Source organism: Embiotoca jacksoni, unplaced genomic scaffold (genome assembly GCF_022577435.1).
Source record: "Embiotoca jacksoni isolate LCO1_2020_lvr unplaced genomic scaffold, fEmbJac1.0.p SCAF_22, whole genome shotgun sequence".
NCBI classification, from domain to species: Eukaryota; Metazoa; Chordata; class Actinopteri; family Embiotocidae; genus Embiotoca; species Embiotoca jacksoni.
Window position 1 is genome coordinate 11,102,020 of NW_027185363.1, and position 27,809 is coordinate 11,129,828.

General features: G+C 42.6%; 3 protein-coding genes across 4 annotated transcripts; 1 reads left to right on the forward strand and 2 right to left on the reverse strand.

The window, feature by feature from the left end:
- Positions 1 to 1,296: 1,296 nt before the first annotated feature.
- Positions 1,297 to 5,920, reverse strand: LOC138203211 (transcription factor BTF3 homolog 4-like). 2 transcript variants are annotated; one of them, XM_069157946.1, is made up of 6 exons: positions 5,815 to 5,920; positions 5,238 to 5,311; positions 3,821 to 3,934; positions 3,076 to 3,277; positions 2,089 to 2,151; positions 1,297 to 1,783 (listed from the first exon to the last, which is right to left on the reverse strand). In XM_069157946.1, the coding sequence occupies exons 2-6, from the start codon at positions 5,289 to 5,291 to the stop codon at positions 1,737 to 1,739; spliced, it is 480 nt and encodes a 159-aa protein (XP_069014047.1). In that variant the 5' UTR covers positions 5,292 to 5,311; positions 5,815 to 5,920; the 3' UTR covers positions 1,297 to 1,736. The 2 variants fall into 2 exon arrangements, with proteins under 2 accessions (XP_069014047.1, XP_069014046.1); XM_069157945.1 differs by having other exon boundaries at positions 2,089 to 2,154.
- A 463-nt stretch (positions 5,921 to 6,383) lies between these two features.
- txndc12 (thioredoxin domain containing 12 (endoplasmic reticulum)) lies at positions 6,384 to 11,500 on the forward strand. Its single transcript, XM_069157948.1, has 7 exons — positions 6,384 to 6,608; positions 7,317 to 7,377; positions 7,672 to 7,724; positions 8,016 to 8,089; positions 8,286 to 8,355; positions 9,606 to 9,689; positions 9,861 to 11,500. Exons 1-7 carry the CDS (start codon positions 6,509 to 6,511, stop codon positions 9,938 to 9,940), a joined length of 522 nt encoding a protein of 173 aa, XP_069014049.1. The 5' UTR covers positions 6,384 to 6,508; the 3' UTR covers positions 9,941 to 11,500.
- A 41-nt stretch (positions 11,501 to 11,541) lies between these two features.
- On the reverse strand, positions 11,542 to 27,715 carry gipc2 (GIPC PDZ domain containing family, member 2). The gene is made up of 6 exons (XM_069157947.1): positions 27,059 to 27,715; positions 16,646 to 16,831; positions 14,852 to 15,032; positions 13,862 to 13,974; positions 13,506 to 13,587; positions 11,542 to 12,850 (listed from the first exon to the last, which is right to left on the reverse strand). Exons 1-6 carry the CDS (start codon positions 27,332 to 27,334, stop codon positions 12,699 to 12,701), a joined length of 990 nt encoding a protein of 329 aa, XP_069014048.1. The 5' UTR covers positions 27,335 to 27,715; the 3' UTR covers positions 11,542 to 12,698.
- Between the last annotated feature and the right edge of the window lie 94 nt (positions 27,716 to 27,809).

Consider the following 27,809-nt stretch of genomic DNA (forward strand, 5'->3'; position numbering starts at 1 on the left):
TTAAATTGTTCCAAAAAAACTGAGGGATTAGTTGCTGTATCTAGAATGAGCAGTTCTCAGTAACTTCACTAAATACAAACTGTATAAGTGCAGCACTTAATATTTAAACGTTTTATTTTAACACCGCGGAATAAGATTTAATTGTGATTTAATAATTGATTTCAGCCTTTATTTCCCACCGACTCGTGCAAAGGTTGCCCCCCCCCCCCCCCTCGAACTTTTATTTTCTAGGGACCAGCGCGTAGCTTCCGGTTTTGATCCAGCTGTTGCTGTGAAACTCGACGCAGCTCGTGCTGCTCGGCTCCGTCCACACAAGCCCTGCACTGTGGTCCAGCCGCCGCATCAGGGACATTTTGGCTCAAAACCGGGCGGAAGGTGATGTGGTGAGCCCCGGGGCGGGTCCGCAGCTCCGTCCCGCTCACGCCGACCCCTGGAGCCAAAATGGCTCATCCATCCTGCGTAACCTTGTCCGCCCGCTCGGAGGATGACTCGCAGCGGAGCCATTGATCAGCACGATGCAGCAGCGGAGCGTCACACATTGATCAATGAAAGGGGATGTTGTGATTTGTGTAAAAACCCACCCAAACTCCGTTAACCCCTCTTTACTTGCAGAACTAAATCGTAATTTCAGAGCTGCATTGTTTCACCGTCGCAAACAGAGGGCAACCTATATTTTCATTATTGATCAGCCAAACAATTACACTATAAAATAGTAAAAGTAATGTGAGGAGGCACAAAAGTTTACAGGACAGAAAGTTAGGTTTTCATATTACTCATCTGAAGCAAAACTTTTTAATAATATAAGTTATTCACTAAAATAATAAAAAAAAAATACACTTTTGTGAAGGGTATTTTAACTTAAAAAAAAAAAAATCAATAATACAATTTTTAATTATTGTCAGTGGGGGGAAATTGTTTACTTTAGCATTTCAAGATACTGTTACCTACTTGCATATTTCCATTCTGTGACATGCGAGTTGCATTTCACTACATTTGTTTAAATGTATTTACATTTTTGTTAAGTATTTGACTGATGCAAAGTTGAATATAGAAATTGTCTCATTTTAACTAAAAGTTCATTTTATTGTGTTTCTTTGTACAAATTATTTATCTTTCCATTTACCCGTCAGATTATTGAGTTACATAATAGCTCAGCAATCTATGAATTCAAGGAAGTGTGAAGTAAGAGGCCCACCGTCTTTAAATCTAAGCTAATCACAGCAGACATGAAAGGAAATGTTTCTACTGTTGACTTTTTGTTGTCAAGTAATATTCTATAATGAACAGAGAAACATCAATAGCCCAAAATGTTTATTAAATTGATAATCACCACTATAATCTCAAGTGATATCCGCCATTCACTTGAATTGTAATTTAATAAACAATCTCTTAAATACTAGCCCCGTTTAATCATATAAGAAGCTTATTTCTAAAGTTGTTTGAGTCCTTTGCGTGCTGAGAGTCGTACAGATGCTGCGTCCGTAACATCACCGCCTACTGAAATCAAACCTATATGTGCATGTTGTTGTTGTTGTTGTTGTGCGTCTGCAGAAGGCAAAACCAAAGTGGTTCACGTCTCCGGAGATGATGCACTGCACCTTTAACAACTGCTTCCCCACAAGAGGAAATGCTCCTCTGTGAGTCTGCGAGACGTAAAAAGCAAAATTAAAAACGGCCGACCAGGGGGAATAAAAAAAAAAAAAAAAAAAAAAAAAAAAAAGAATAAAGAGAATTCATCAGTTTGCTTCGTTCTTTGAGGCTTCGTCAAAGTTCTCCACGAGATCTGAAAGACAGAAAACAACAAAAGGAAATCAGGGTTTTGTTTTGAAAGCGCACAAGCACGCAAATGATTAAAAAACAAAGACTAGATTCTTAATGCTCTGCAACTGACCCATTAAAATGAACCATTTAAATGAACCATTAAAATGAACCATTTAAAAGCACTTTTATAAAATAAACACTTTGTGATATAATGGTAATTTTACTCCGAACAGATGTCAGATCTGATGTAATCTTTTTTACCGAGAATAAACTTTTGTTTTATTGTAGGCACAACAAGCACAAAGGGAAAACTATCTTCATCCATACCTGGTACGTCGTCGTCCTCCTCCTCCTCCGCATTTTCCTCCTTCACGGCTTTCATCTCCATTGCTGCTAAAGCGAATGGAAAAAAATTTAATCAAAAGTTTAGCTTCGAATAGTCAGTTCCTTCATTATTACTGCAGACTTGAATAAAACTGGTATTTCTTAGAATTTTATGCTGTGCGTTTATTTCCCCCCCACCGACACAAATAGTCCATTTCTTTCACAGATCGTCTGTGACTCCTTGACGAACTCCATATGTGGTCAAAGAGCATCGAACACGCTGAAAAGCTCCAGGACCAAAAAAGGACCTCGCAGTGGTTTTTGGACTCAACTTTGCATCACATGATTTCGTTGTGTTTCCGAGTGGAAGAGCTGCTCCCGTGTGCGATGTTTGCGTCGCCGGGTTCATTCTCATCCACGCGCACACGGAGGCTGAATCATGGCGATGTTCAGACGGTGTGCTGGACTCGGACCGGAAGGTATCAGCGTTGTCGTGTTCGCTCTTTCGCCACTTGTTTTTGTTCCACAACCAGTTTTCTCCAGCTTATATTTACATCTAATCTCCACAATTCGAAACAAAAGAAACCACTGCTGTACAAAGCTGCCACAAAAAAATCTGCGTCAGCGCGCACACAAATGTAAGAGGCGGCATATTTTAGGTTGTGCTTTAAGCGAGTTCAGCCGTGAGCATCTGCTCGTGTCTGATTCAGTTGTGTCAACAGGGCGTGTGTGCGTGTTTGTGAACAGAAACACCTGAACTTTTCTTCTCTTCTCTCACTGCGCTAAACTTGTTTCATCTTAGTACTGACAGCATTGATCCACTTCATGCAGCTCTCCGCACCGTCTTCTGAATATGACTGACATCACACGGCCTCAGTGAACCCTGACGTTGACACAGCGAGTGTTGAAGCCTTTTTGTTTTGTTTTGGTGTGTGTGTGTGTGTGTGTGTGTGTGTGTGTGTGTGTGCGCGAGCGAGCGCGTGCGCTCACATTGCCGTGGGAACTGCTCGGCCAGCTTGCGCAGGCTGGTGAGGCTGTCGGCTCCCAGCTGGCTCAGGATGCCCGGCAGCATCTCCGTCAGCTGTTTGGTCTCGGCGTGGCCCGTGATGGCGAAGGTGTTGGCGGACAGAGACGCCTGAACTTTGGGGTTGTTGAAGTGGATCACTGTCCCGTCGTCTTTTATCATGTTCACCTAAGGGACAAAGAAACCATTAGAGCCTCTATCCTGATGCAGGACTCTTCTCCGTCCAGAGATGTCGGTAGTATTGTATGTTTTAACGTGCGCGTTGTAATTATCTTTGGTTAAGGCATAAAGGTGATTCATGGGTGAGCTGACGTGGTAAACACAGCTATGTATTCATTGCAATAGCATAGTATTCGAGCAATATAGGCCAAAAATCAGAGCTTTACAGAGCAAATAGAATGTTTACTGGCTTTAATTTTGTAGTAATTATCTTCACAATTCACTGTAAATCAAACAGGTGAACTGAGTGTCTTTTTTTGTGCTTTCCTGTAACTCAGACACTCTGCGGCGAGCTTGTTTGCTGAAAGCTCCCTAAAAATAAACCAGACGATGACAATGATTGGAGAACACTTCACTTAGGCACTCCCCGTCTTTCATCTCTCCTCATGTCTTACAACTTGGCAATGATAAAAGATTCAGGATTCACCAACAACAACAAAAAGAGTGCAGACAAAGTAGAACAGTGACATTAGTTTCCCTTTGATTGCTCACCTCTTCTATCCCTGCGATGTTGTTCACGGCCAGTTTCTTCAGCGAGCCCTGCAGTTTTTTGTCGTCAGCTGTCGCCGTTTTGTGAACAACCTTTTTCTTCCTGCGGGCGGTTCCCTGAGGAAACAACAGGTGTTGGTTTAGAGAGAGAACCGGAGGGTCAAACGGTTAAATACCACCAGGCCACACTCTCCTTTCTACAATCACAATCACCGCCTCGCCGCATGCCCAACACGGGACGTCCTGCTCAGATCTGTTCTCATCTAGCCGAGCTATTGCAGCGGCTGCAATTTTATTTATTTTTATTCACTGGTCGACATGATTGATGACAAACTGCAAAAATCCACACAGTGGTCAGAAGGTACACGAGTTCCTCTGTTTATATGCATCATGTTGAAGATGACGTGACGGCTTCATGGAGCGTCGTATCAGTAAAGTAGCATCTGCAGTGGAAAACCAAATCCAAAAGGAACCTGCAACTTTAAAGTCCAGCAGAGTAGAGCTGATAACCACAGTGGATATGGGGCACCTGTACTTCTAAGAATATATGCTCTTCAATATTACCGACATCATATCAATTACAGATGTTGTTTATAAACTTCCCATTTCTCCTGTTTTTTATGGTATTAATTCTTCACGAGTTTAAAAGGACTTTGACAACTGCAGCAAAACAGTAAAGGAAGCATCGCATTAATCTGATTGTTATGAAACAAATAAGTGCTCTTGATGCACTAATAAGCAAAATACTGCACACAAGAAAGGGAAGTGAAAGTTAAAGCTACACTGCTTCGCTAAAGCATATACAGTTAAAAACGGCTTTATCATCGTGGCTGCGAGATTGGACACTTACGATGAATTATGGGTTTGATTTGATTAAACAAGGTATTTTTGTTATCCGCTAGTTTGAACGAGCTTTTTATTTAAGAGAAGTCCATAACTGAAACGTCTTTATAATCAAGAGATTTTGTTTCTTAAGAGAACCATAAATTCACACTCTTGACTGGAGTGTCCCACTGTGAGACCTTCTTTTCAATTATGCTCACACACACACACACACCAGTGAAATAAATGTACTTTTATTTGAGAGTTTCAGTGTGGTGCAATCTGGGGAAGAAGAAAAAAAAAAAAAGAAAAAAAAACTCAAGCCCTCTAAACAGCAAAAAAAAAATAACAAATAACGCCACCTAGTGTGTGGCTGAAGACCTCACAATTAGTCTGAACAAAGCCACCAGAGGCCACAGACGAAGAAGGGGCCACGGCTCGACCTCATAAAAGGGAATGCTGAGGTCAGGAGGAAAAGACCTGCCGGATCCATCACACTCCTTAAAATAACTGATCCACCCCGCCGGGAGTGCTTGAAAACCCTGGACATGTGTCAACAGAACCAAATAAGAAAACTTAACACGAGTAGGACCCGTACCTTTCCTCCTATCCGGACCTGGGCTTGAAGTTTGGCGAGCTTCTCTTGATTCATAGTTTTATTTTTTTTTTTTTCTGTTTTGTAAAATAAAGAAAACACAGTTAACATCATCAAGCTTTTCACATGAATGCAACAAGAAAAGTACCAACAAAAAAAAAACACAAAATAATAATAATAATCCGAGAGTCCATGAAAACCGCACGCAGGTTCGTGAGGAGCATGTGGTGGCTGAAATACAACGAGAGCTACAATCATTTTCAATAAAGCTCGCAGACTGTTGACTCACAAGACAGCTGGGCCGAAACCACCGCACGCGTAGAGCCGCATAAACTGGACGCGGCGAGGAAAAGTACACGTACGGTGTACGATTTTAAAATCACATGAGGCGTCTAAAATAACTGTAGCTGGTTAGATAGCAACCTAGCAGGCTAATTAAGCTAATGCTAGCACGGCGGCTAACGAAACGAAGCTTCAGTGTTTTACAGCGACGACGACAGCCGAGTTTAACGTCAAATAAAAATTATACGACAGTAAACTTCGGACGTTTACCGCCAAGTGAAACTTGTATTTGATTTACCTGTGGTCGGGAATTAACTTGCGAGTTCCGCTGAACTGTTCTCGGTACTAATGAAGCAGCAAAGCAGCACAGCTTTAAACCTTTAGCGGTCAAGACGGCAGCAACAACACGGACTTCCGATTCTGACTTCCACGATGAACATCCCATAATTCCGTTCAATAGAACATTCCCGGGTTCGCGTGAAGAAAACAGCACTATTGTAAAACAATAAAAAAAATAATATATATATAACGTACTTTTAAATGAGCTTCGATGCGTATGTATTTTTAAATAATTGTCTTTGTTGCGTATCCGGAGGCTTTTAAACTGCGCATTTCCGGTGACGTGCCGACGTTTCGTTGTCTGGCTTGACCATCTGACAGGAGAGGGAGCACGCGGTTTGTGTGGATGTGACGTCATGAGAACGGCCCCCCCCTAAAATGGAAAACGAATTCTCTTGCTGGCCAATCAGCAAAGGCGAGAACACACACACACACACGCACGCACACGCACACACACACACGCGCGCGCACAACCTGGTAAACCCAATTTTATTGCAGGAACTTTTATTGTGAAAAGTAGCGGTTGAACATCCGGGGTCGCCGCTTTACAAGAACAAGTCACTGCCGTTACCGTGCTGCTCCTGCTAGCCGTAGTTGTGAAGAAGAAGGGGGGGAAAGAAAGAAGAAAAAAAAAAAAGAAAAAGCCAGGCAAAATGCAAACGTCTCCAATGAACGTCGCCGTTTTCTCCTTTTTACAGGTTTTATTGTCGCTGTCGGGTTTTCAAGAGGTCGTCGACGCCGCCAGCGATAGAGGTGGGTTCATATTCAGAGTAAATGTATTATTTAGAGCTGGAGATGTGTGTGTGTGTGTGTGTGTGTGCAGCTTCATTGATAGTGTTTCCGCTGGCGTGTCTTTGTGTGCGCATCCTGGACAAAGTCCGTGTCCCGGACAGGTAGTTTACGACCACACAAAGAGGTGTGGGGGGTTTTTTTGTTTTTTTTTTCAGCCACGCAGCATCTTTTTTTTTTTTTTCCAGTTTTTCAGGTTATTTTAACCGACTTGTTTTATTACTAACACACCTAAAAGACTTTAATGTTGTCTCCACTGAGATCAAGATAACTTCTGGGATATGCATACATGTATTAATGTGCAGGGGATAAGTAATGCATTAAAACTCTCTGCAGAAAGGTGCAGTTTGTCTTTAAGTTTTTTTTTTTTTTTACTTTTACTTTGAAAAATTAACAAACTATGACAAAATCCTCATGTTTGAGTGCTTTGAAGTGCCTTCATTAAATGTTAAAATACTTTATACTTATAAACCTACCAGCTACATTAGCTCAACAGTTTCTAGGTGACAGAACACCCTGGTATTGAATTACTGCCATTCGGTTGTATTTGACTCACAGTTTCCTCACAGTTCTTTGTATTGATTGTGTATTTAGGGTAGAACCACCCTGCTGTGGAAATATAATAGCAGTTACACAATGCTGGTTGTGCTCATTAATTCTTTTTCCCGGCAGGATTTGGAGACAACATCCACTGGAGGACGCTGGATGATGGCAAGAAGGAAGCCGAGGCCAGGTGAGCTGAAATATCCCGAACACTTCCCGTAAGGCCGGCTGAGCAGCCTTTAGTGGAAGGCCTTCCACCCCGAGACCTGAAACGGCTTTTCAATAATCAATAATGTCTGTTTCCATTGACGACGGGATCACACCGACAATGCTGGTGTCAGTTCACGTTAGTCTCAAAGAGCAGGGGTTTTTTTTATTTTTCACGTGCTGCTTTACAAACACGCATCGGAGAGAGTCGTTTTCTGTTTCTTCTTTGACCCGTTTGGTTCTGGCCGTGATTGCTCATGTGTTTTTAAATTGACAGCGGGCTGCCAGTGATGGTCCTCATCCACAAGAGCTGGTGTGGAGCCTGCAAAGGTAAAATAATTGTCCACGCCCTTCCACGTGCAGGAACGTCCAATCAGAGGGGACGATTATTCTGATTACTACAAGTTTACAAACCTTTCTTCTTTCTAAGTAAAACAAAACTCACAACTGTCCCATCATGCCTTTTAAATTATGGAATTAGGAACATGAATTAATCAGAGTTGATCATTTAAGTCACTTTTTTTTTTTTTTATTTATGCCAAAATGGGCCAAATTCTGTGAGTCCTGGATTTGATGGCAGTGCAACAGAACTATTAACTGTATTGTTGTTTTTACCATCAGCACTGAAGCCCAAATTCGCTGAATCCAAGGAGATCTCCGAACTGGCGCACAACTTTGTAATGATCAACCTGGAGGTGAGGAAATGTGGACTCATCTTACAGGCAGCTACTTCCTGTAGTTTACGTTTTAGGTTTTTTTTGGTTCACCTGGGATTTATTTTATTCTGTTGCGCACCTGTACATGATTCTTTGCGTTTTATCTCGTGCTACGAAGCCGACATGAGCAGTTTCCTGGGAATTGTAAATGATCAGTTCTCCCTCATTTGACCAGGACGAGGAGGAGCCGAAGGACGAAGCCTTCAGCCCGGACGGCGGATACATTCCTCGGATTCTTTTCCTCGGTAGGAAGCGGTTTTAATCCGACCTTTCGTGTAAACACCTTCTGGGGTTCCTTCGGCCAGACCGACTGAACAGTTTCACTCCCTGAATAAACGGCGGGGGTGGTTAGTAGTCGAAAGCTGAGCAATGCCGTCGGGCTCTGTGGGGGTCACATCATCATCATCGGCTGCTGCTGAAGTCCTTTATCTTCTTCCCACGGAAGAGTTGTTTGTTTTTTTGTACTCGTTGTCAGGCTTCAGAAGGAATTTGTGATCGATGTGACGCCTCCCCAATTGTACTCTTTGGTGGATAAACGTCTGAAGGGCCGACAATGTTTGCAAAATACTGAACACTTTTAATCAAACCAGTTAGTGGATTACAATGATTCATAAATTAACTGCAAATCCTATTGGACCAAATGGAGAATACAAAAAAAACTTCACAAAAAGTAACGATAATCACATCACTGTGGTGTTTGGATAGAAGAATAAAGAGGAGGGAGTTATTATATTATTATTATTATTATTATTATTATTATATGAGTTTAAATATTAGAGGAGCTAATCACAGAAACGTTACGCAGCAGTACAGAATATTAAGGTTGAAATGCAACAGATTTTATTTTTACGGTCAATTTGATTTGTTTAAACCTTGAACTAAAACAATATCCAACACTAAACTTAATAACTTGAGTAAAATTTAAAGCTGAAAAGGCAAATTAAAAAAAAGTATTGCCTTTAATTTAATTTCTAGAATTAGCAGGAGCTGAATGACTGAAGGTCTCAAACAATTTGTTAAGCAGCCAACTGACAGTGAAATAACTGGCAGCAATTTTAATTTCCGATTACTTGGTTTCAGCACAAAGAGCCTGAAATGTTCTGTTTCCAGCCTTTCAAATGAAAAGCTTGCAGTTTTTCTCCGTTTGTCTCCGTTGTAGATTGAATACATTTGAGTTTTTGACTGTTGGACCGACAAAACAAGAAGAGAACCTTTTTTTTTTTTTTTTACGGTTTTACAAACACAATGATAAATCAATTAGTTTAAAGAAACTTTTACAATGATACCTCTTCTGCAACGTGGATTTTGGACTGTGGTCTGACAAAACTGTCCATTTGAATAGGCGAGTTTGACCTTTGGGGGGGGGAGTTAAAGAGGCCGATGAAATTCATCTTAAAAAAAACAACCGTTTGTTCAATCCATAATGAAATTTACGGTTCGATCTTTTTGTTGTTCGGATTCGAATTGAACGAACTCGTCTTTTTCCACCCAACAGATCCCAGCGGCAAAGTCCACCCGGAAATCACCAACAAAAACGGCAACCCCAACTACAAGTACTTCTACAGCAGCGCGGAACAAGGTAAGAATCCACACGGTTATTATAGTCTGTTCACAAAGATCACAGGATTAGATTAGATTAGACTTTTATTGATCCCGCAGTGGGGAAACGTAGTAATGTCAACGTACTGACCGCTTTCGAGAAGAAGTTGACAGTGACGGTGTTTTCTGCCCTCCTTCTCTTCCCACCCAGTCGTGTCCGGCATGAAGGAGGCACAGGAGAAACTGACGGGCGACTCCTTCAAGCAGACTCACGCCGGAGACGAGCTGTGAGGAGGCCGAGTCGGGCATCAGGCTGTAAGGGCTACGCTTCCTCCACCCCCGAGCCTGTGCCGCGGAGCTCCCGGTGTTTTGACAGCGAGGCTTCATCTCACTGACTGAACCAAGCCAACCGTTTAAAAGGTGCTTGAGTATTTCTGTCCCGTAGTTTGTTTTTGTTGGTTTTTTTTTCCCCATCTCCCACCACTACTCCTCATTCTCCCGTCCTCGTCCTTTTGTTTTTAAATCATGTGTAGTCGTGAGCTACTCTCGTTAACTAAATGCCATATACCGTACTTTGCTGTCTGTAGAGGATATAACCAACCCGACGCTCGCCACGTTAACGGCCGTCTGTTATTGACTCCCACCGGCGGACGCATCTTCGGGTGCTCGATGAGGGTAAAATGTTTTGTTTTGTCATCAGACCGCCATAAGTCTTCGTTTTCACGAATACACGTTGAACAGACTGAAATCGGTTCAACCGCTAGAGTTTTAATGGGTTTTTTTTAACAACAAAAACTGAGATACGGGGAAGGGGGGGGGGGGGGGAGGGCAGAGCAAAAGGTTCGGACTGTTCCTGCTGCGCGCGGTTAGAGGCCGGCGGGCAGCTACAGCCTCCATGAGTACGTTTCGTCACTCGATCGACGTCACCGGAGCGAGACACGTTTTTCTGACCACCGGTAACGCGCACTTTTGTGATTTCTCACAGCAGAGAAACGTCAAAGTTTTGCGTCACGAAAAGGGGGAGCGACGATCGTGTCGTTCCAGGTTGGAGACTCTTTCCGACACGGAGTTTTTGCGCCGGACGCGGTCCCGCCGACGTCACGGCGGAACGCCCATGTTCCCGGCGGACGTGAAACCGACGCGCCTTCGTCGGGGTCTCGGACAGGGACGCCCCGCTCGCCGCTTCACTGTCGTAGACCGTCTTGAAGAATTTTAAATGGGACCTCTCGATTATTTGGAGTTTCGCACAAAATTGTGCGCGCTCGCTCGCTCCCTCTCTGCTTCAGCCCACGGCGACAACGCAAATGTTCACGTGCCGGCGGTCAGACAAGACGCGTCAGGTGCTGATGTCGATCAAGTTAAAACGCTCACTCGTGCAGGTTACAGCGTCTTCCTGCTCCGTCGCTGCGATGGACTCCGTTCGTGCACCGCGGCAACCGTTCCTAAACTTCTTTTTTTTTGGGGGGGGGGATTCCTCTTTTGCACTGTACTTCATGTTAGTCAAGATAAATATTCTAACACCTACAGTGATGTGCTTCCAAAGATCCTCTACAGTACACGAGTTATATCTGTGACAATATTCACCATGTGCTACGTGGACTTTGTACTACTGATTTATCTTCCCGTCCACAGTCTTTAATATAATTATTATTCATTTAATCCTGCCAATTCATGTACACTTATTCTGCTTTAGCAACATAATTGTTTTTTTTTTGTCGTGAAGTGACGCCACTCTTCATATTTTTTTACTGGCTTTGTTAAACTCTTGAAATGAGGGAAGGGAACTTTGGTGAAGTGTCTTGATGTATTTTGTACACGGACAAGTCTGCGATTAAAAGTTTGTTGTATTGAGCCGTGTCGTTTTGTCGTGAGCATCAGGACGCATTCACGGCGGTTTTTATGAAATTTTATTGTCTATGCAACAGTAGTGATCCCTTATGGTTTGTCAAACGATATGCAACTGCAGCAGACAAGTAGATGACACGAATCAAATCACTATTTAAGTTCTTCTTTACAGTCAAGATAGTGCAGTTACATTAATGCAAGTGCATATATTTAAGACATCGGATTGCAATTGATCCCGTTCCAGACGCGGCTTTCATGTCGAGCCAAGTTTTCATAAAACATCTTATACAGCATATGATTATTTTTTTTTAATGATAAAATAAATTATAGGGGGAAAAAAACATAATAATAAGCGTGCATCGCTACGCCTCATTTCATGACACCATCACAGACTACGAGAACGTGAGAAATATAAGGAATGTGTGTTGTCGACTTGGCTGAAGGCATTCAGTATCTCTCAGTCTGAAAGTTGGATGCAAAAGTTGAGATGCGTAAGGGCACGGAGAAGTTTCAAGAAAACATAATTAGCAATGTGAACGTGGCCAAAGTTGACGTTTTAAAAGAATAAAAAGGTTGCAGGAGAAAGAAATATTGCTATAATCACTATGATTACGCTAATTACACAATGCTGCTGTAAAATTAGCAGCACATTCACATATTTAAAAAAAAAAAAAAAAAAAAAAAAGCCTATAAAAAGCTGTGTTAAATCTGTATATTCAAAATTAATCAGCTAGAAAATGTGATCAAAACTGAGGGACCGTTTTAAAATTCCAGGTCGTGCGGGTACCATTTCTACCCAGTGTGACAGACTCGTTTGACTCGACCGAGGGACGAAGCAGCTTCATTTCTCCCGTCGCCGGACGTGGTGCGCGAAAAGCTTTATACAACGTCTGGAATTAATCAGCAACTCGCCAGCGTGCTGGAGGGAGGTCCGGCGTTGGAAACGGCATTCCACATTTCATGGGTGTTCTTTACGAGACCACAGCAAAGCGCTGACAACGTTAAATTCCGTACGTTTGAAGACACTCCAGCCGACAGCGTAGATACGACTAAAAAGTGATGGTGAGAACACTTCATCCTCCCCACCGGTTGAAGGTTGTCCAGTTGGCTTCTGAGGATATTAGGAGGTGAACTGGGGAGTGTGAGAGTGTGTGTGTGTGTGTGTGTGTGTGTGCGTGCGTGTGTGTGCGGGGCAGCAGCCAACTTAAAATCTTCCCTGCTTGGCGTCTCCGATGGCGCCCCACACGTCGAAGACGAACTCGTCGGGGAAGGCGAAGTCTCCGAGGGTCTCGTCTAGCGCCATGGCGAATTCGTCGGGGTTCTTCTTGTCACGGCCGACCTCGACCATCGTAGCAGCTGGAGAGGAAAGAGAGCGCGCGCGCACACACACACACACACACACACGCACACACACACACACACTTCACTACTGGAGCGACGCAGAAGCTTCAGTTCAGCAGATTCACATAAACCAGCTTACATCCTGACTTTCTAACAGGACATTAGAGCGCTGAATTAAACATACTGAGACCTGTGATGTTCCCGTGTGATGGCTGAAGGCTGCACACAGTAAAGCCAGAGTACTTGAACTAAACCAGGATATGAACCCATCTAATCTCGTACTCTTAATGAATATTAATGAAAACACTCCAAGAGTCCGGCATTAAACTGCACGGTCATTTCGGAGACTGGAGTTTGTGATGCTGTTGGGAATTGTTTCGCGTTACATTGACGGGTGTTTTCTGTTATTTTTGTCCTCCTCATTTGTATCGGTGAGGGTAGACTACATAAGACCTTTCACTGTTACACAATACAGTTCAACATCATCACAAACGAACCTCCAGAATGACTCAACAGCTCTCTGAAACGAGACCCGTGTCGGAGACGGAATTAGTTCCAGCCAGGCGAAGCTGTTACAATGACCAGAGAGCAGCAAACAACAAGTAACCTTCACAGCCAGAGTAAATCATGTAAACCAGACTGACAGTCGCTCATAGAAACGTGTCCTCACCAAGTTCAGTGTCTCTGATGCCCATGTAGCTCTCCAGAAGGTCGTCTACTTTCTTTACGGCTTTCTCCTCAAATTCTGTCGGCTGGAACGCACAAACGACTTCAGCTGTTAATTCCTCGGCTCTTCGGCGCGAACATAATTTTCTCTTTGTGCGCTTAATTGTTCATTCATTCATTAACATTCACAGTTCCACTGATGAAGACGGCATGTAGCAATAACAAAGCATCGCCTGATAACGGTCGTTTTTTTTGGGGGTTTTTTCTTCTTTTACTTTATCACAGGCAAACATTCGAGGTCGAATCAGAATCTTTTTGTATTAATGCAACATTTCAGCAGGAAGACGCAGAGAAACGTACCTCATCCTCGACGGTAGCCGGACCTTTGGAGCGAAGCCTCAGAGTGCCTCTCCCCGTCCCAATCTTGTTCTCACTGGCCGGTTTGGAGCCCTTTGACCTCGGCTCGAGCATTTCTGGCACAAAATAATAAATGATAAAAAAAAAAAAAAAAGAGGACGATTATTACGTGAAAGACATCACAGTCATAGCCCTCTAAACGTAAAGCCTATGCGATCAGCTGCATTAAAACAAGCGTGCCTGCATGTTCCCTCTGCAAATAACTATGCAGTATTACAGCAGGTGATGCAGAGCAGTGAGAAAAATAAACCCAGTGAAAGCGAGGGAGAGACTCCGGCGGGCAGAAAATGACTTGTTTCAAAAGGTTTAAATGGGACGAAGCAAGTTTAAAGTTGATTGTTTTTACGTTCAGTATCAGTTCCTAAAGCTGTTGCAATTAAGCTAAAAAAAAAAACAACAAGAGCGTTTCCGGTCCGGTGTTGAAAGTTGATCAGACACCATCATGTTGTTGCGTTTCCTTCCGTATCAATCAATGCGATTAACATTTATATTAAAACGAAAATCGTGAGCGACAATCTCAAATTTGAAGCGAGAAAATTCTCATTTTCTCAAGAGTCGTGCAGCTCTACTCCCCACGGAGACATCATCAGTCAGTCTGGGAGACAGAAGACACTGAGGCAGATTAAATCCATCGCAGAGGAACAACGTAACCAGCAGAGCACCTTCAGAAGCTGTGTGCAAATGTACGGACAAGGAAACCAAATATTGATTTCATGTAGGCTTTTTTTTTGTTTGTTTTTTTGGTGTTAACCGGTAAATAAAAACAACTCGTGGCACTGTTTCTAAAAAAAAAAAAAAAAAAAGCGTCCTCGCTTCACTTTTAGTCGGTGCTGTACGCGCGTTGTGCCTCGACCACGTGGGTCAGTTAAGACGACGTGCCGAATCAGCGCGAGCGTCACCGACACGTTCTCCTGCGTCTCGTCTGTCACTCACCGAAGGCCTTCATCGGCTCCACCAGTTTGAGGGTGAAGTTCTTGTCTCGGGGCAGCTCTTTGAGCATGCGGGCGACCTCGTAATGCCGCGTCCCGACGATGTTGTGGCCGTTGATGCACTGTATGTGGTCGCCCACGCTGATCACCTTCACCCCGTCCACGACGCTGTCCTCTTTGATACGCTGCCACGGGGGGAGGGAGAGAGAGAGACAACGGAAAGAAAACAGTCAGAGACAAATATAATTCCAGGTCAGCAAATAGACCACAGGAGAAGAGGTTTGTTCTTTTCTAAGCAACACAAGACTAAAATACAGACGGACCGAACACACCAAAGTGTGCTTGTATCGGGCCACGAGAACATTTTCTCTTGTTTGTGAGCCCAGTGAGGTAAAACCACTCGACTCAGCACAGGTGGACAGACAGTTTACTTCTGAATGGGACTTGAAAGGCTTTTAAAAAAATAAAGAATAAAAAAAAAGGAAACAACCACTTGTGATGCTCTACTAACTGCACAGCCCTGGTTTAGGAGCTTTTCAATGTAATATTTCCCATCATATTCTTCTCCTCCACAGAAAGACACAACACTTGTTTTTTTTTGACTGCTTAATGACCCCCATTATTCTCTATAAACCCCTCCGATCAACAACTTACTGCACAAGAAGGTGTGACGCTGTCGGGACGCGACAGAAAAGCTGAATTAGGCGAAGCACATTTCACGTTTCACTAAAGATATAAGAGTTTAATGTCCCAGACATCGAAGGTTAAAATCTGAATGAAAGCATGAACCGTGGTTCACTTCAGTCGACCTGTTTGACGCTTTAATATTAATGACGGGGATGCAGTGCTGTTGCTGCGTCACATGATGGCACACGTGAGCAGCTTGTCTGGTGGAGCAACATGACCGAGACCTGATAAGCTCATTAGACCCGGATCAATCAGCACAGGCTACATGCAGAGGTGGTGAATTATGATTTCCACAAGGAGTCTGCGAAGCTACTTTAAATACGGCAGACATGAAAACAAATCAATCAAGTGGAGAAAGAAGGAAACACGAGTCTGATTGATTTTAATATTCTACTTCGTTCTACGTGTTTAAACCCACCTCCATTATTTTCCTTGTATATTACATATGGTTATATGGAAGTAAAGCTAAAAGGATTAGTTGTATATCTGTATTCTGTACTTGTGTCCTGTAATGTAGTCGATACTCAGTGGTGCCTTGTTGCCAGATTTCTTCAATATATTACATGGTTTATTTGTTCCAATTTTTCACTCTATTTATGAAATAAATCCAAGAAAAATATTTCTTCAGAATTTGTCAACTTTTGCTGGGTAATCATCATTTTATATTTGTCTACATAAATAATTAAGAGGCTGATTGCAAAAAGAATCAATAAATGAAATCCCGCTCATTAGCTACATCCCTTTATGGATTTCTAACCATATAACATCCATAATATCTATTTGTGTTGACATTCATTTTTCCAACACAACTTTACGTGACAATAAAAAACATGTAACTGATATGAGCTACTGTTTATATTGAAGCTATATGATCGAAGCTCATTTCTCATACTGGATAAAGAAATATCTATGAAAGACAACAACATAGTGGCACACAGGACACCACAGTAGTTTCGTTAAAAACAAAGTACCTTTAACTTAGCAGAAGTTCCAGCTTTTCCCACAGAAGACGTTTCAGTGACTCCCCTTGAACACTGAGCCTCATTTTGAGCCTTTGTCATCTATTTATTCATCAACTCGACTTTTGCTGAGAGGTTGTGTTTCTTCTTACCTTTATGAAAGCATAACCCGCTCCGTTGTCAGTGATGGTGAGGCCCAGAGCGTCTTCACATTTGTACACCTCGACCTCCTTTTTGATCCCTTTAATGTGGGCGAAGATGAAATCTTCGAGGCCGATCTGGCCCCCCAGCAGCTTCTCCATGTCAATCTTGTGAGTGTTGAGGGTGCAGAACATAATCTGTGCAAAAGGCATGCAGCAGGTTAATAAAGTGCATTAACAAATACGTAATATCAACGCATTTGATGATTTTTCATTTATCAAATGGTTAAAAACTCCTTTCCACTTGGTGGTGAAAAAAACTATATAACGGAGTATGACTGATTTGCCTGTTTGGCTCTAAAACTGTGGAGGAAACGCACCGAGCAGTCTGCATCATTTATACACGATCAGAAAAAGAATTACTGTTTTTAGTTCACAGCATCTAAACCGAGCCAGAGTCAAAAATATAAGTGTTTGAGTGTAGATGACAGAGTGCTGCGTCACAATAAATACAGGAATCATCAGGGAGCTCTGTTTGTCTATTGCAGTTCGGCCCTTTTTCGTCCCACAGGGTCGTGCGTGCGTGCGTGCGTGCGTGTGTCTCATTTAAACAGAGATGGGTTTTAAGTCCCGTCTGCCTTTTGGTGAAGCGAAGCGGGGAAAATGACCTGTGTGCCACAAATGTGGAAGTCTGGCTTCACACCTCGCGGCTGGCAGGTCTCGCCGGGACGGAGGGAAGGTAACGCGATCGCCAGGAACACGACACGCAAGTGGACGGATTTAACATCACTTCAAACAGAAGTCTGGAGAGGAAGAGGAGTCTAGTGGCTGCGAATCATTAATTCTGCTCCAACTCCCCTTGACAGACAGTTATGCTGTGAATAAATGCTATTTAGACTCTTAAAAAAAAAACTAAAATAAACAAAAGGTGCTCAGTTATAAGTCGTGCATCCAGCTCCTGCTGTTGGATCAGCTTCACGGAAGGGCTTTGGGAAACACTGAGCCAGGATTTAGCGGGAGACTTCAGGGTTGCACTGCAGAAAGGGATTGAGTCGTACTGGTTCGTCAGGGTGACCTTTGTGCACCAATCAGCCTCTGGCAGCGAGGCCTGCCTTGTTTGGGCTGTTTTTTTTTTTGTGTTTTTTTTTTTCTTCTTCTTCTTGTCCTCGTGTACCAACAGGCACTGTTCACACACGCATTGGCCGACATGGGCTCGTTCGTTGCCGTGGGTAACCAGACTATAAAAGAATACGATTATAATAGAGGGAGGCCACTAGAGGAGAAGCCAGAGAGGGAAATTAAAAGGGAGTAGAGGAGAAGAAGAGGCCGTGCGGCGAGGGAGGGGTGCACTGTAGCTGAATTGATGGCTCTCTTCCTTTTCTTTTTCCATAACAGACCCCCCCCCCCCACCCCCTCTCACCTCCCTCACCACCCACCCCATTTGCCTGCCTCCGCCCAGACCAGGGCATTACCCAAGAGCAGGTTGCAAGAACAGCAGCAGACGCCCACACACGGTTGCCAAGGCGGCCAACTGCATTAAGCCGCTTCTCTTCGACGCAGGCGGCGGCTCTCGGCGCTCCTCTCGGTGCTCCTCTCCTCCCGCTGGGCTGCATGTTCGCGCCGCGGGTGTTGCTAAGTTGCAGCGTCACGAACTGCAGCACCACCTCTGACGCCCTGACTCACAAGAACAGATACTACACCTCCCACTGCCTGTGTCACACTGACCGAAGCCTCGATAACCACATGGTGGTTAAAAAGGCCCAGTCAAAAGGAGAGTCACTGCAATCTGTTCAGCATCACCCGAGGCGGAGTTGTTCACGCATCGATGCTTTTGAAACAGGATTCAGGAAACATGAGAGCACAGTAAACAAACTAAATCAGATATGGATCCGAATTTGGAGCCAAACGTGTTGCAAGAATAAATGCAGGGAGTCACGCCTCATTTGAAAAAGCCTGCGTCAAAATCAGAAGAATTTAGTGGATTTGATTCCAAACATAATTCATGATTGAGCTCAGCAGGCGACTGATTCATCACATCATATAATCGTATATACTTTACACTGATACTAATCAAAGCACAAGCAACTAAGTACATTTACTTAAGTACTACACTTAAATACTGAGGTATTTGTGCTTAAAGCTTTTGTTTGTTACATACAGTATCTAAAATGTATTCATACACATACAGCAGTAAAACCATATGTATAACTATCGATAATGAATAAGTACATTTTGCTGATGAAGCATCTGTAATACAACGTCCACAGCTGGGGACTTTGTGTACCGTCTGAACTTATAAAGGATATTCAGTTTGGAAAGGAGGACTTTTACATGTAATGAAATATATTTCATATTTTGGCATTTAAACATTTACTGAAGTAAAGGATTTAAATACTTCCTCTACCTTCCTCTCTACTACCTCCTACATTGACCAGGTTCCTCGGGCAAACCAACATATATTTGTTTTCTAGTTTTTACCACAGCATTTGTTACTTTCCAAAAAGCTTTGACCTCACCACAACGCAAATAAGGCCTCTGAAAAGTAAGGATTGATTTTCTCCTGACCTCTGCTCCAGAATTATTATTGTAGACCGAATACAATTTCATTCACAAAACAAGGCAACTGAAGGTTATACTTTGGGAATTCTGATGAGAATTACAACATAGTGAATTTTAATACAGTAAATAATTCATTCATTACCATCAATAAAAAATAATCAACATAATAATCAGGGTAATTATTCTCACTACTCAAAAGGAACAGACTTTAACAATTGAATACTGCAGCGCAACAACTCAATTCAGAGCTATGATGAAAAAGAAAACCTTTTTATTGTTCTGTTTTCGTAACATAGGTGTTAACGGTTCCCCAGCTCGAAAAATAATCTGCAATTCAACTAAATGACAGTGTCATTTGTCAAGCAGACACCAGATGAATATATTATAACACGTTAAATCTCGCCTTTACAAATCTCCACCTACACATACTCTCACAGCTTCATTGTTAAATGACGCTCACTTCTCCTGCGTCTGTTTGAAGAAAGGTAAAGCTGGGTAAATGCAGCCCTCTGATTGGACCTCCCTCAGAAATATGCCCGTTACTGAAACAGTGTCGACTAAAAGCTTGAGAAACCCGTTTCTTTGGCAACTGAACCGGTTGCCAATTTACAGCCTCTTCAACTTTTAATGGCAGAGAAGAGGGTCAGAAAGATTAAACAGTGAACAAAGCTTTCAGTGGGGAATTACTTGTGTGTTTTAACCTGTTTTTTTTTCCATTTCTCTTCTAAATCAACTTGCACATCTTTTGTGTTATTAGTAGTTAACGGGGAATGCTGATGTAAGCGGCGTGCACTGCGGTGTGGAAACAGGAACTCACATTCATCAGCGTTTTAAGCCTGTGTAATCATTTACTTAACTGCGGATGTCAGACTCTTCAGGATGACTCTGATGGTTCATCAGGAAAGCAGGTCTTGTTACTAAAAGCCTGTCTTGGATTAACTGAACCGAGATGAACCTGTTTACTACGGAGGACTCAGAGCTGATCCCGAGTGAAAGCAGACATCAAGCACTGATCAAATCAGTTCCCAGTGAAGAAAACAAACACCTTTAAATATATGACTGCGACATCTACAGCAGAATATAAAGGACAAAATATGAACTGTCAAAACGGCCGCAGTAAACTGAGCAAAAAAGGCTACAGGTATAGTAAAAGATATTTATTAGCTTTATTCTAACTGCAGTGCATTTAAATGCACATACTGTATGTTGACTAGAATACAATACAGATACTTTAGGTCATGTTTTAGGTACGTACAGTAATTGCAGCTTGTGTCAAAATGTCATTAATTTTACGTGCACTGCACGTGAACTCCTGTTTGCTGCGCAGCAGTAACAATGAATGTTGGATAAAAATCTGTGTTAGCTGTAACAGCCTGAGGTGATGCCTGAAAACTAACTCCACAAGGACAGGTTTACATTCAGTCATATATATATATATCAAACTTCCCTGAAAATAAGCAGAAGGAGGCCTCGTTCAACTCGTTAATTTATCTCTTTTGTCATTGAAAATTCCCTTTTGACGCGCCAAGGAAATATACTAAGTCTTGAGAATTAAATTGCATCATAACTGAATGTGCTGTTGCCAAAATAAGGCAGCTAATTGAATTGTTCTACTTCTTAAGAATAAAAAAAACCAAACACCTGGTTGCAGCTCAGTGAAACACTACGACCAACTATAAAGGGAGAGGTGAGGCTGTTCCAACAACTGGAGGTTGAACTCTCCTGATACCACACCACACCCATCAGGTGATATCAAATACTAGTTTTCTTTTTATCCACGTTTGTTTTGTCCTCACAGACAGACAGAAACCAGAAGTCGCTTCAGAAAAACCCGCAGGTGTTGCCCTGACAACACCTTCATCTGCATCGCAGCTCTTCACATGCACTTAAATCACTATTAAGCCAGATCCCTTGGACTCGGCGGTGAGCACGCACGTGCACGTACACGCACACACACACACACGCTGGAGTGTGTTTTCTGCAGCTTCGCACGCTCCTCGTTAGCGTCACGTTAGTTTCTCGCGGCCATGCGTCGTGTGCACGCGGAGACTTCGTGCTCATTTGTTTGTCACATGTGTAATGAGGCTCAATTAGCAGTAACCACACATTCACTGGAATCATGTTGCAGGACCATTTCAGACCGTGTTATCAGACACTAAATCAACACAGCTGGGAGTTTACTGTGGAAGGAAATTAGAGTTTGTACTTGGAAATTATGCAAATTAATTATGGGGCAGATTAAAGAACAAACTCAGAAAAACACTGCTTTCTCCTTTTTTGATACAAAAAAAAAAGTATAGTAGTAGTAGTGTCCAAATTATAAGCCCCTAATCAATTTAATCAACTTAAGAGGTAAACAGCAGTATTTAAATAGGGGGCAAATTGTCAACACCAGGTTGTGGACTTCAATTAACCGGTTCCAACTTTTTACATGTCAATATTTGGAGACTTTCTTTCAGGGTAATAAACCGAATATTTTGAGGTTTTGGTCCTTAATGCAGATCCTTTCAGCAGCCTTATGTCATCAAATTCCTGTAGTGATCTCGGAATCTTGGTAAAACATGTTTTCACAATCAGTTTTAATAAAACAAGCAGTCATGCGGTATATATATTTATATATATATATATACCTCTATATCTATGCTTTTTAGTTGGCTGATATTGGCATTGTCACAAAAAATAAAACAAGCCTCATAAAAAAGGTGGCAGAGCTGTTGTCCTGGATTTAACCAGCGACGAGTCGTACATCAAAATCAAGCAGCAATCGAGCGAGATGTCACATGTTGGTTTGTGAACTGCTGTTCTGAAGCCCTGAGTTCAGCATTTCAGACGTCGCCATCTTGTTTTTTGGAGCCAGAAGTGACCATATTTGCACCAGCTGGGGAGGAGCGAGTGGTGGATCTGACTCAATCTGACCGCAAGGACACTGTCAATCAAACCAGCCATGCCCCTAAATATACCGGTCTTTGAGCTCTAATATCGATTTAATATAGGAATTATTTCCAGATGTAGCACCAGAACACCGATCGAAAGGAGTGAATTTAGCAAACGACACCATATTAACCATAAACATTTTTCCACTTTGTATTTCATGAGAAAACTTGATGTTTTTTGGGAGCGCACTAGAGGTTTTTTGGACCCCGCCCATAGTGGCCATTGGTGGTATTGCACTTTAGGGCCCTTCCACATTGGCTCCACTTTTCAAACTCGGAAGCGACGTACAATTTTATATCCAGTTTAGGGTCAGTATCAGACAAATATTGCATATTGCATCTGCTCCAGACCCAGAAATAAAATGCTGTGAAGATGGTCTTCTCACCAAAGTGTTGTTTTAAATCGGAGTACAAAGTGACTCGATGAGCAGCCTGCAGACCAAACAACAAACTGATAGATCCAGTTACCAATCGGCTAATCAAAGCAAACTGTGCCATCTTAAGTCTCATACAAAACTGGATAAACTAGACTGTTTTGTTACAACATCTAGGAGGCCGATACAAGCATGGAATGAGATTGTTTCAGATAATCCTCCCCCTGACCCCCTACGTGGAAGCAACGCTTCCCCCTGTTTACGCAGCGCAGGTATTCAAACTTTAGGCAAATGTCAGCGTGCTTTCTAGTCAGCAGGTGGACAAGAAGCAAAGTCACAGAGCCGCACCTTAAACTCTCCAGCTGCAGGGCCAATAAGCAGACTTTGACCCGAGCAGAAGGAGCACATAAAAAAAAAAAAAAAAAGATCCCATTCTTTATCTAATTACGGCGATATTACATCCGCGTCTCGGCAGCAGAGATTACACCGAGTTTACGTAATAGATGTCCGTGTGATCTACAAAGCGTTCCCTCCATTTGCCGTTCTCGTGATTTAAGACGCCAATTTATTTATCACAGAAATACACCGAAGGTCAAACCGACGATAAGAACCGACATCTGAACGAGAGCACAGCAGTGAGCTCTCACGGTGATTACGGACAAGCTTCGATGCTACGTGATGTCTGTTTGGAAAAGAAATGTGTAACCAATTAGCGGCAACGAGCGCACGGCGGACAACACCGTTGTTCATGACATAATTGGAATCGAGCTCGGCCGCGCACCGGTGTGACCTCAGCGCCACAGAGGCGCTGGTTTACAAACAGGCACAGTCGTAGCTCCCTGTGGAGCAGCGCACATCTATCTAATCCCCTAATTTAACTTACAGTGACGGCAGCTCCTGGACGCTTCATTAGAAAGTACACAGCAGCCGTCTTTCCTATCAGTGGCAGAAACGACTTCTGCTGTCGTCCCACTGGAGGAAAAGGTAGATTGGTCGCGCTAAATTCACCGATTTGTCAAAAATATCACGGAGAAAACGATACAAGCGGCGTAAATAAATACTGCAAAATAGAAGCACGGCCATATCAAGTCCAAGAAAAAATGTTTATCAGTTGAATGTGAAACACAAAGTTTTGTATTCATACTAAAATGACCCAAAACATTGTTTTCTTCTTCTCTGATTTCACGATTTAAAATACATGCAATTACTGACTGTCTTCCAATTTCATCTTGATGTCAGGATTCACTGATGTTTCTTCGAGTTTTATTTACAGCCGTTTCTGTTGTTACTTCGCCATAGAAATCCATGTCGATATGACAGCTAGAGCAGATGGCACTCAGCGGGTAATTGGATGCTCTGATGCTCAGTGGGAAATTTGTTTTTGAGTGCAGACTGCATTTGACAGTTTAGTAATGAATAAAATCTCAGTTGCCAGCGCGCCAAGTTCAAACCAAAGAGGTCTAACACCTACAGTATCAGTCGGGCATCAGCTAATAAATACCAGAGAGGTGTTGTCTATGCTGTTCTTCTCTCTCTCCGCTCTCCCCTAACGGTCGAGGCAGGTGGACGTTCCACCTCTGAGCTGGTTCCTGTCTGAGGTTTTGTTCCCGTTAAAAGCAAGTTTTTCCTTCCAGCTTTCGCTCACGTGGGAAGTGTTTAATTGTCGAGTTCCTCTCTATAATGTAGTAAAGTTCTTTTGTCAGGAATTCACTGTGTTAGATCCCCCCCGATGGACTTTTGTTGTGATTTGGTGCTATATAAATAAAATATAATTGAATTATATGGTCATCTGTAAGAAAAAAAAACACCTCTTAAAAAATATATAATTTAAGCATCTAACGAGGTAACGTACTGCAACCATATTACCTGACATTATTAAACAATAATCATGAACTGAATTTCTTACTTTACCCCTGAAAAGCTTTTTGATGCAATGTGTGGCTATAAATTGACAGGACTTCTTTTTATCTTTTGTCCAGCCTGACACGGGTCACGTTTAATCAGCATCACAAGCGAGGCTCGGTGGTGTTTACGGAGGGAGGAGGCCCGGGGCAGAGCCGCCTCCCCGGGTCCTCTGGGACGCCTCTGGCTTCGACTGGCACAAGTTATCTGGTTATATTTGAGGCCGTGCCCACTGAGCCGGACGCGGGGGACTTCCTGTGGCAAAAACTGCGGAGTCCAGCAACCAACATTATAGCATCACGCTCCCTCACTGTCTGTCTTTGTCTCCGTTCAACTTGGTGTGCCACAGTCCTGAATAGGCTTACTGTACTTAAATGTACACATACGCTGCCGGGGGGACAAGAACCGAAACTATTAGTTGATTGATTACTCAATTTTGTAAGTAAAAATGCTAAAAATGTACCGGTTCCAGTTACTTAACTCTGGGGTTTCTTTGTCTCCTTTTACAGTACAACAGAATAAGTTAATCAGTCATTAAAATGAATGATAGTTCCAGCACTGAATGTGACAATCGCTTAACACTGTGCTATGTGCTGGTCTTTTTAATCTTCTGATAGCTGCGAGCACTGAGTCATTGCTTAAGAAGTGATTAATTTCTCTCAGTGTGAAAACTATCAAAATAAACGTTAATGTGACTCTTTTGTGATCCCTGTACTGTACATTTTTCTCTTGTCCGCCTTCACTGAACGGCAACAGCTGGAAGAGCACCGGTGTCTTCCTCACACAGGCCAAGAACTCTATTTATTGAGAATCGGCATTGATCCAAGTCTCCTACCCCTCTGCGGTACTGTGCTTATCATTACCAACGGAACACGCTGCGAGGCAGTCGCTGCAACAAAACAAGACCAGGCAGAGGCAAATTCCTTTCCAATTACCGCGCTTGTTGAGCGACGCTGCTGTATCTCTCGAGTGTGGAAGGAGGCTCGCGTCACCTACCCCAGACATATTCAGGTCGGGACAAAAGCCAAACATGCCACTCACGCTTTTCCTCTGAAAAGAGGAGCTTAAACAGTCTGGGCACAGAACCTGCTTTTTGTTTCGGCGACCTCCACGTGCAGCGTCACCAGAGGAATCTGATGCTGGGTGGACATGACGGTGAACTGTGTCTAAATACAGATGCACATTCATTTTTTAGGTTTCCAGTGACTGCACTCTCTCAGTGCTTCAGTGCTGAGTAGAGAGGGCAGGGTGTGTCTTTACAAACACAAGACAATCAGAGCTGACTTTTAATGGCCACCACGGGACTAATCCCTTAGAAAAGCTACTTATAAAAGTGTTCAACCTCATCTTTACCTCGATGTTGGACAGGTGGAGGAGTCATTAATATCCCAATTATAAGTAAAAGTTGCAACACTGCAAGTAGATGTATGTAACATTTCAGCATTTAGGAATTGTTATGATTTGTGGACTCTAAAAAAAAAAAACTTTTTGGTAAACTAAAGTTTTTACTCCTGTGTGAAGTTAAAGTTATGAGTTACGAGTTTAGATATTATCTTAATTTGAGATGTTACGGATACCTGTGTCTTTTGTGTATGATAGGATCACACCAAATCATGTCCCTGCTTGTTCATAAAAAAAAAATCTAACAATGCCATTACATTCAGTGGTGAAAGAAATATTCAAACCTTCTCTGTAACTTTAAAACCACTGCATTAATGTAAAAATGCCTCATTACACACTAGTCCTGCAATAAAAATCCTCTTTGATAAAGTTGTAAAGGAGATCTGCAACAATTAGTAAATTAATCAATTGATATAAAATGAGTTTGGTAACTGATTTAATGTTGTCAGTCTTTTTTTTTTTATGGAAAAATGCCAATATTCTCTGATTTCAGCCCTTAAAATGTTAATATTTTCTGGCTCCTTCAGTCCATCTTGATAATAAACAGAATACCGTTCGTTTGTGGACTGTTGGTTGAGACAAAAGATATTTTAAGCTGCACCTTGGCCTTTGGGAAACATTTTTGCCCATTTTAAAGACCAAACAGCTGATCAATTCATCCAGAAAACACTCAGCAGATTAATTGATGTTGAAAAATATCCTTATTTGCCTAAAGTAAACTTTTTCCAATGGTTTAGAGGATAAATCTGAGGGACTGTGATGATGTTAATAGAGTAGGAAAGTAAAAAAAAGAAAAAAAAGAAAAAAAAAAAAACTTTTCATTATTGCTTCAGTATTTTTTTTTTTTTTCACCCGAGTTATTATGTGAAATAATAATCATTATATTTCTCTTGGCCTCAGTAAGTCAGCAGATTTAAATGGAATCATCTGAGAATCTTACAGGGCTAATTGTCTGTATTTGAATGTCACGTGTGTTTTATTATACATATCAATCTCTACAAGTAACTACAGCATGTTAAATAAATGTAGACGAGGACAATATAACAATTATGAATATAAAGTAGTAAGTACAAGAACTTGAACCTTGTCCATAAACACAGTATTAGGGTACTTTAAAACACGGTTTAAAGTCCAGCAACGACTCTGCCCGGATACTTCACGGACTCTGCGTAAACTGGAGCACCTGAATGCAACACTAATTGAGTCCTTCTGTTTGTTTGTTTTTTTTCCTCTTTTAAATACAGGTCAGACCTTACCTCAGGTGGGCTTATATTAAACGCCTCTGCTATTTTCCCGTAAAGCTCCTTGACGTTGGCAAATCCCTCAATCCTGCCGGTGGGACTTCCGTGCGCCAGCTGCGTGTGGAAGACCAGTTTGGGCCGCAGGCTGGCAGGTGGAGGGGGGAGCCCCGCTCCGTTCGCGGAGGATTTACTCAAGCTCCCGGCACCTGCACGTCCGCCGCTGACCTCCTCGTTGTCCACTAAATGCTCCTTCGTCGTCTTGTTTTTCTTCCTCCACGGTCCCAGCGGCATGTTGTTGTTGTTGTTGTTGTTGTCTTCGTTTGTTTGTTTTTCGACGTGGAAAAAAAAAAAGAAAAAAAAAGAAAAGTCCGAGCCGCTGCTATAACATTGAAGGAGCAAACCTGTTGAGTTGCCAGCCGTCGTGTTGTCCTTATTGACTTCCTCCTTTCCTGAAACGTCTTCTTTCCTTCCGCCGATACTTTTTTTATTTTATTTATTTTTTTTTTATTTTCCTCTCCTCACCTGTCGAGCTTGGACTTTCGATAGAGACTCGTCCCTCGCTTTGCGAATAAACGGTGTAAATAAATATTCAACAGGTAGGGGAGTGAGCGTGGGATAAACCCTGACACAACCTGCCGCTGCTGCCTGCGTTGCTGCCTGGTCCGCGGCTAACAATAGCTCCTCTGTTTGTCTCTCAGCGTGCCGTAGGACGCAGGCGCAGTGGGACGGACGACCCCGGGTCCACGGGGCAGGAGCTCCGGTGCAC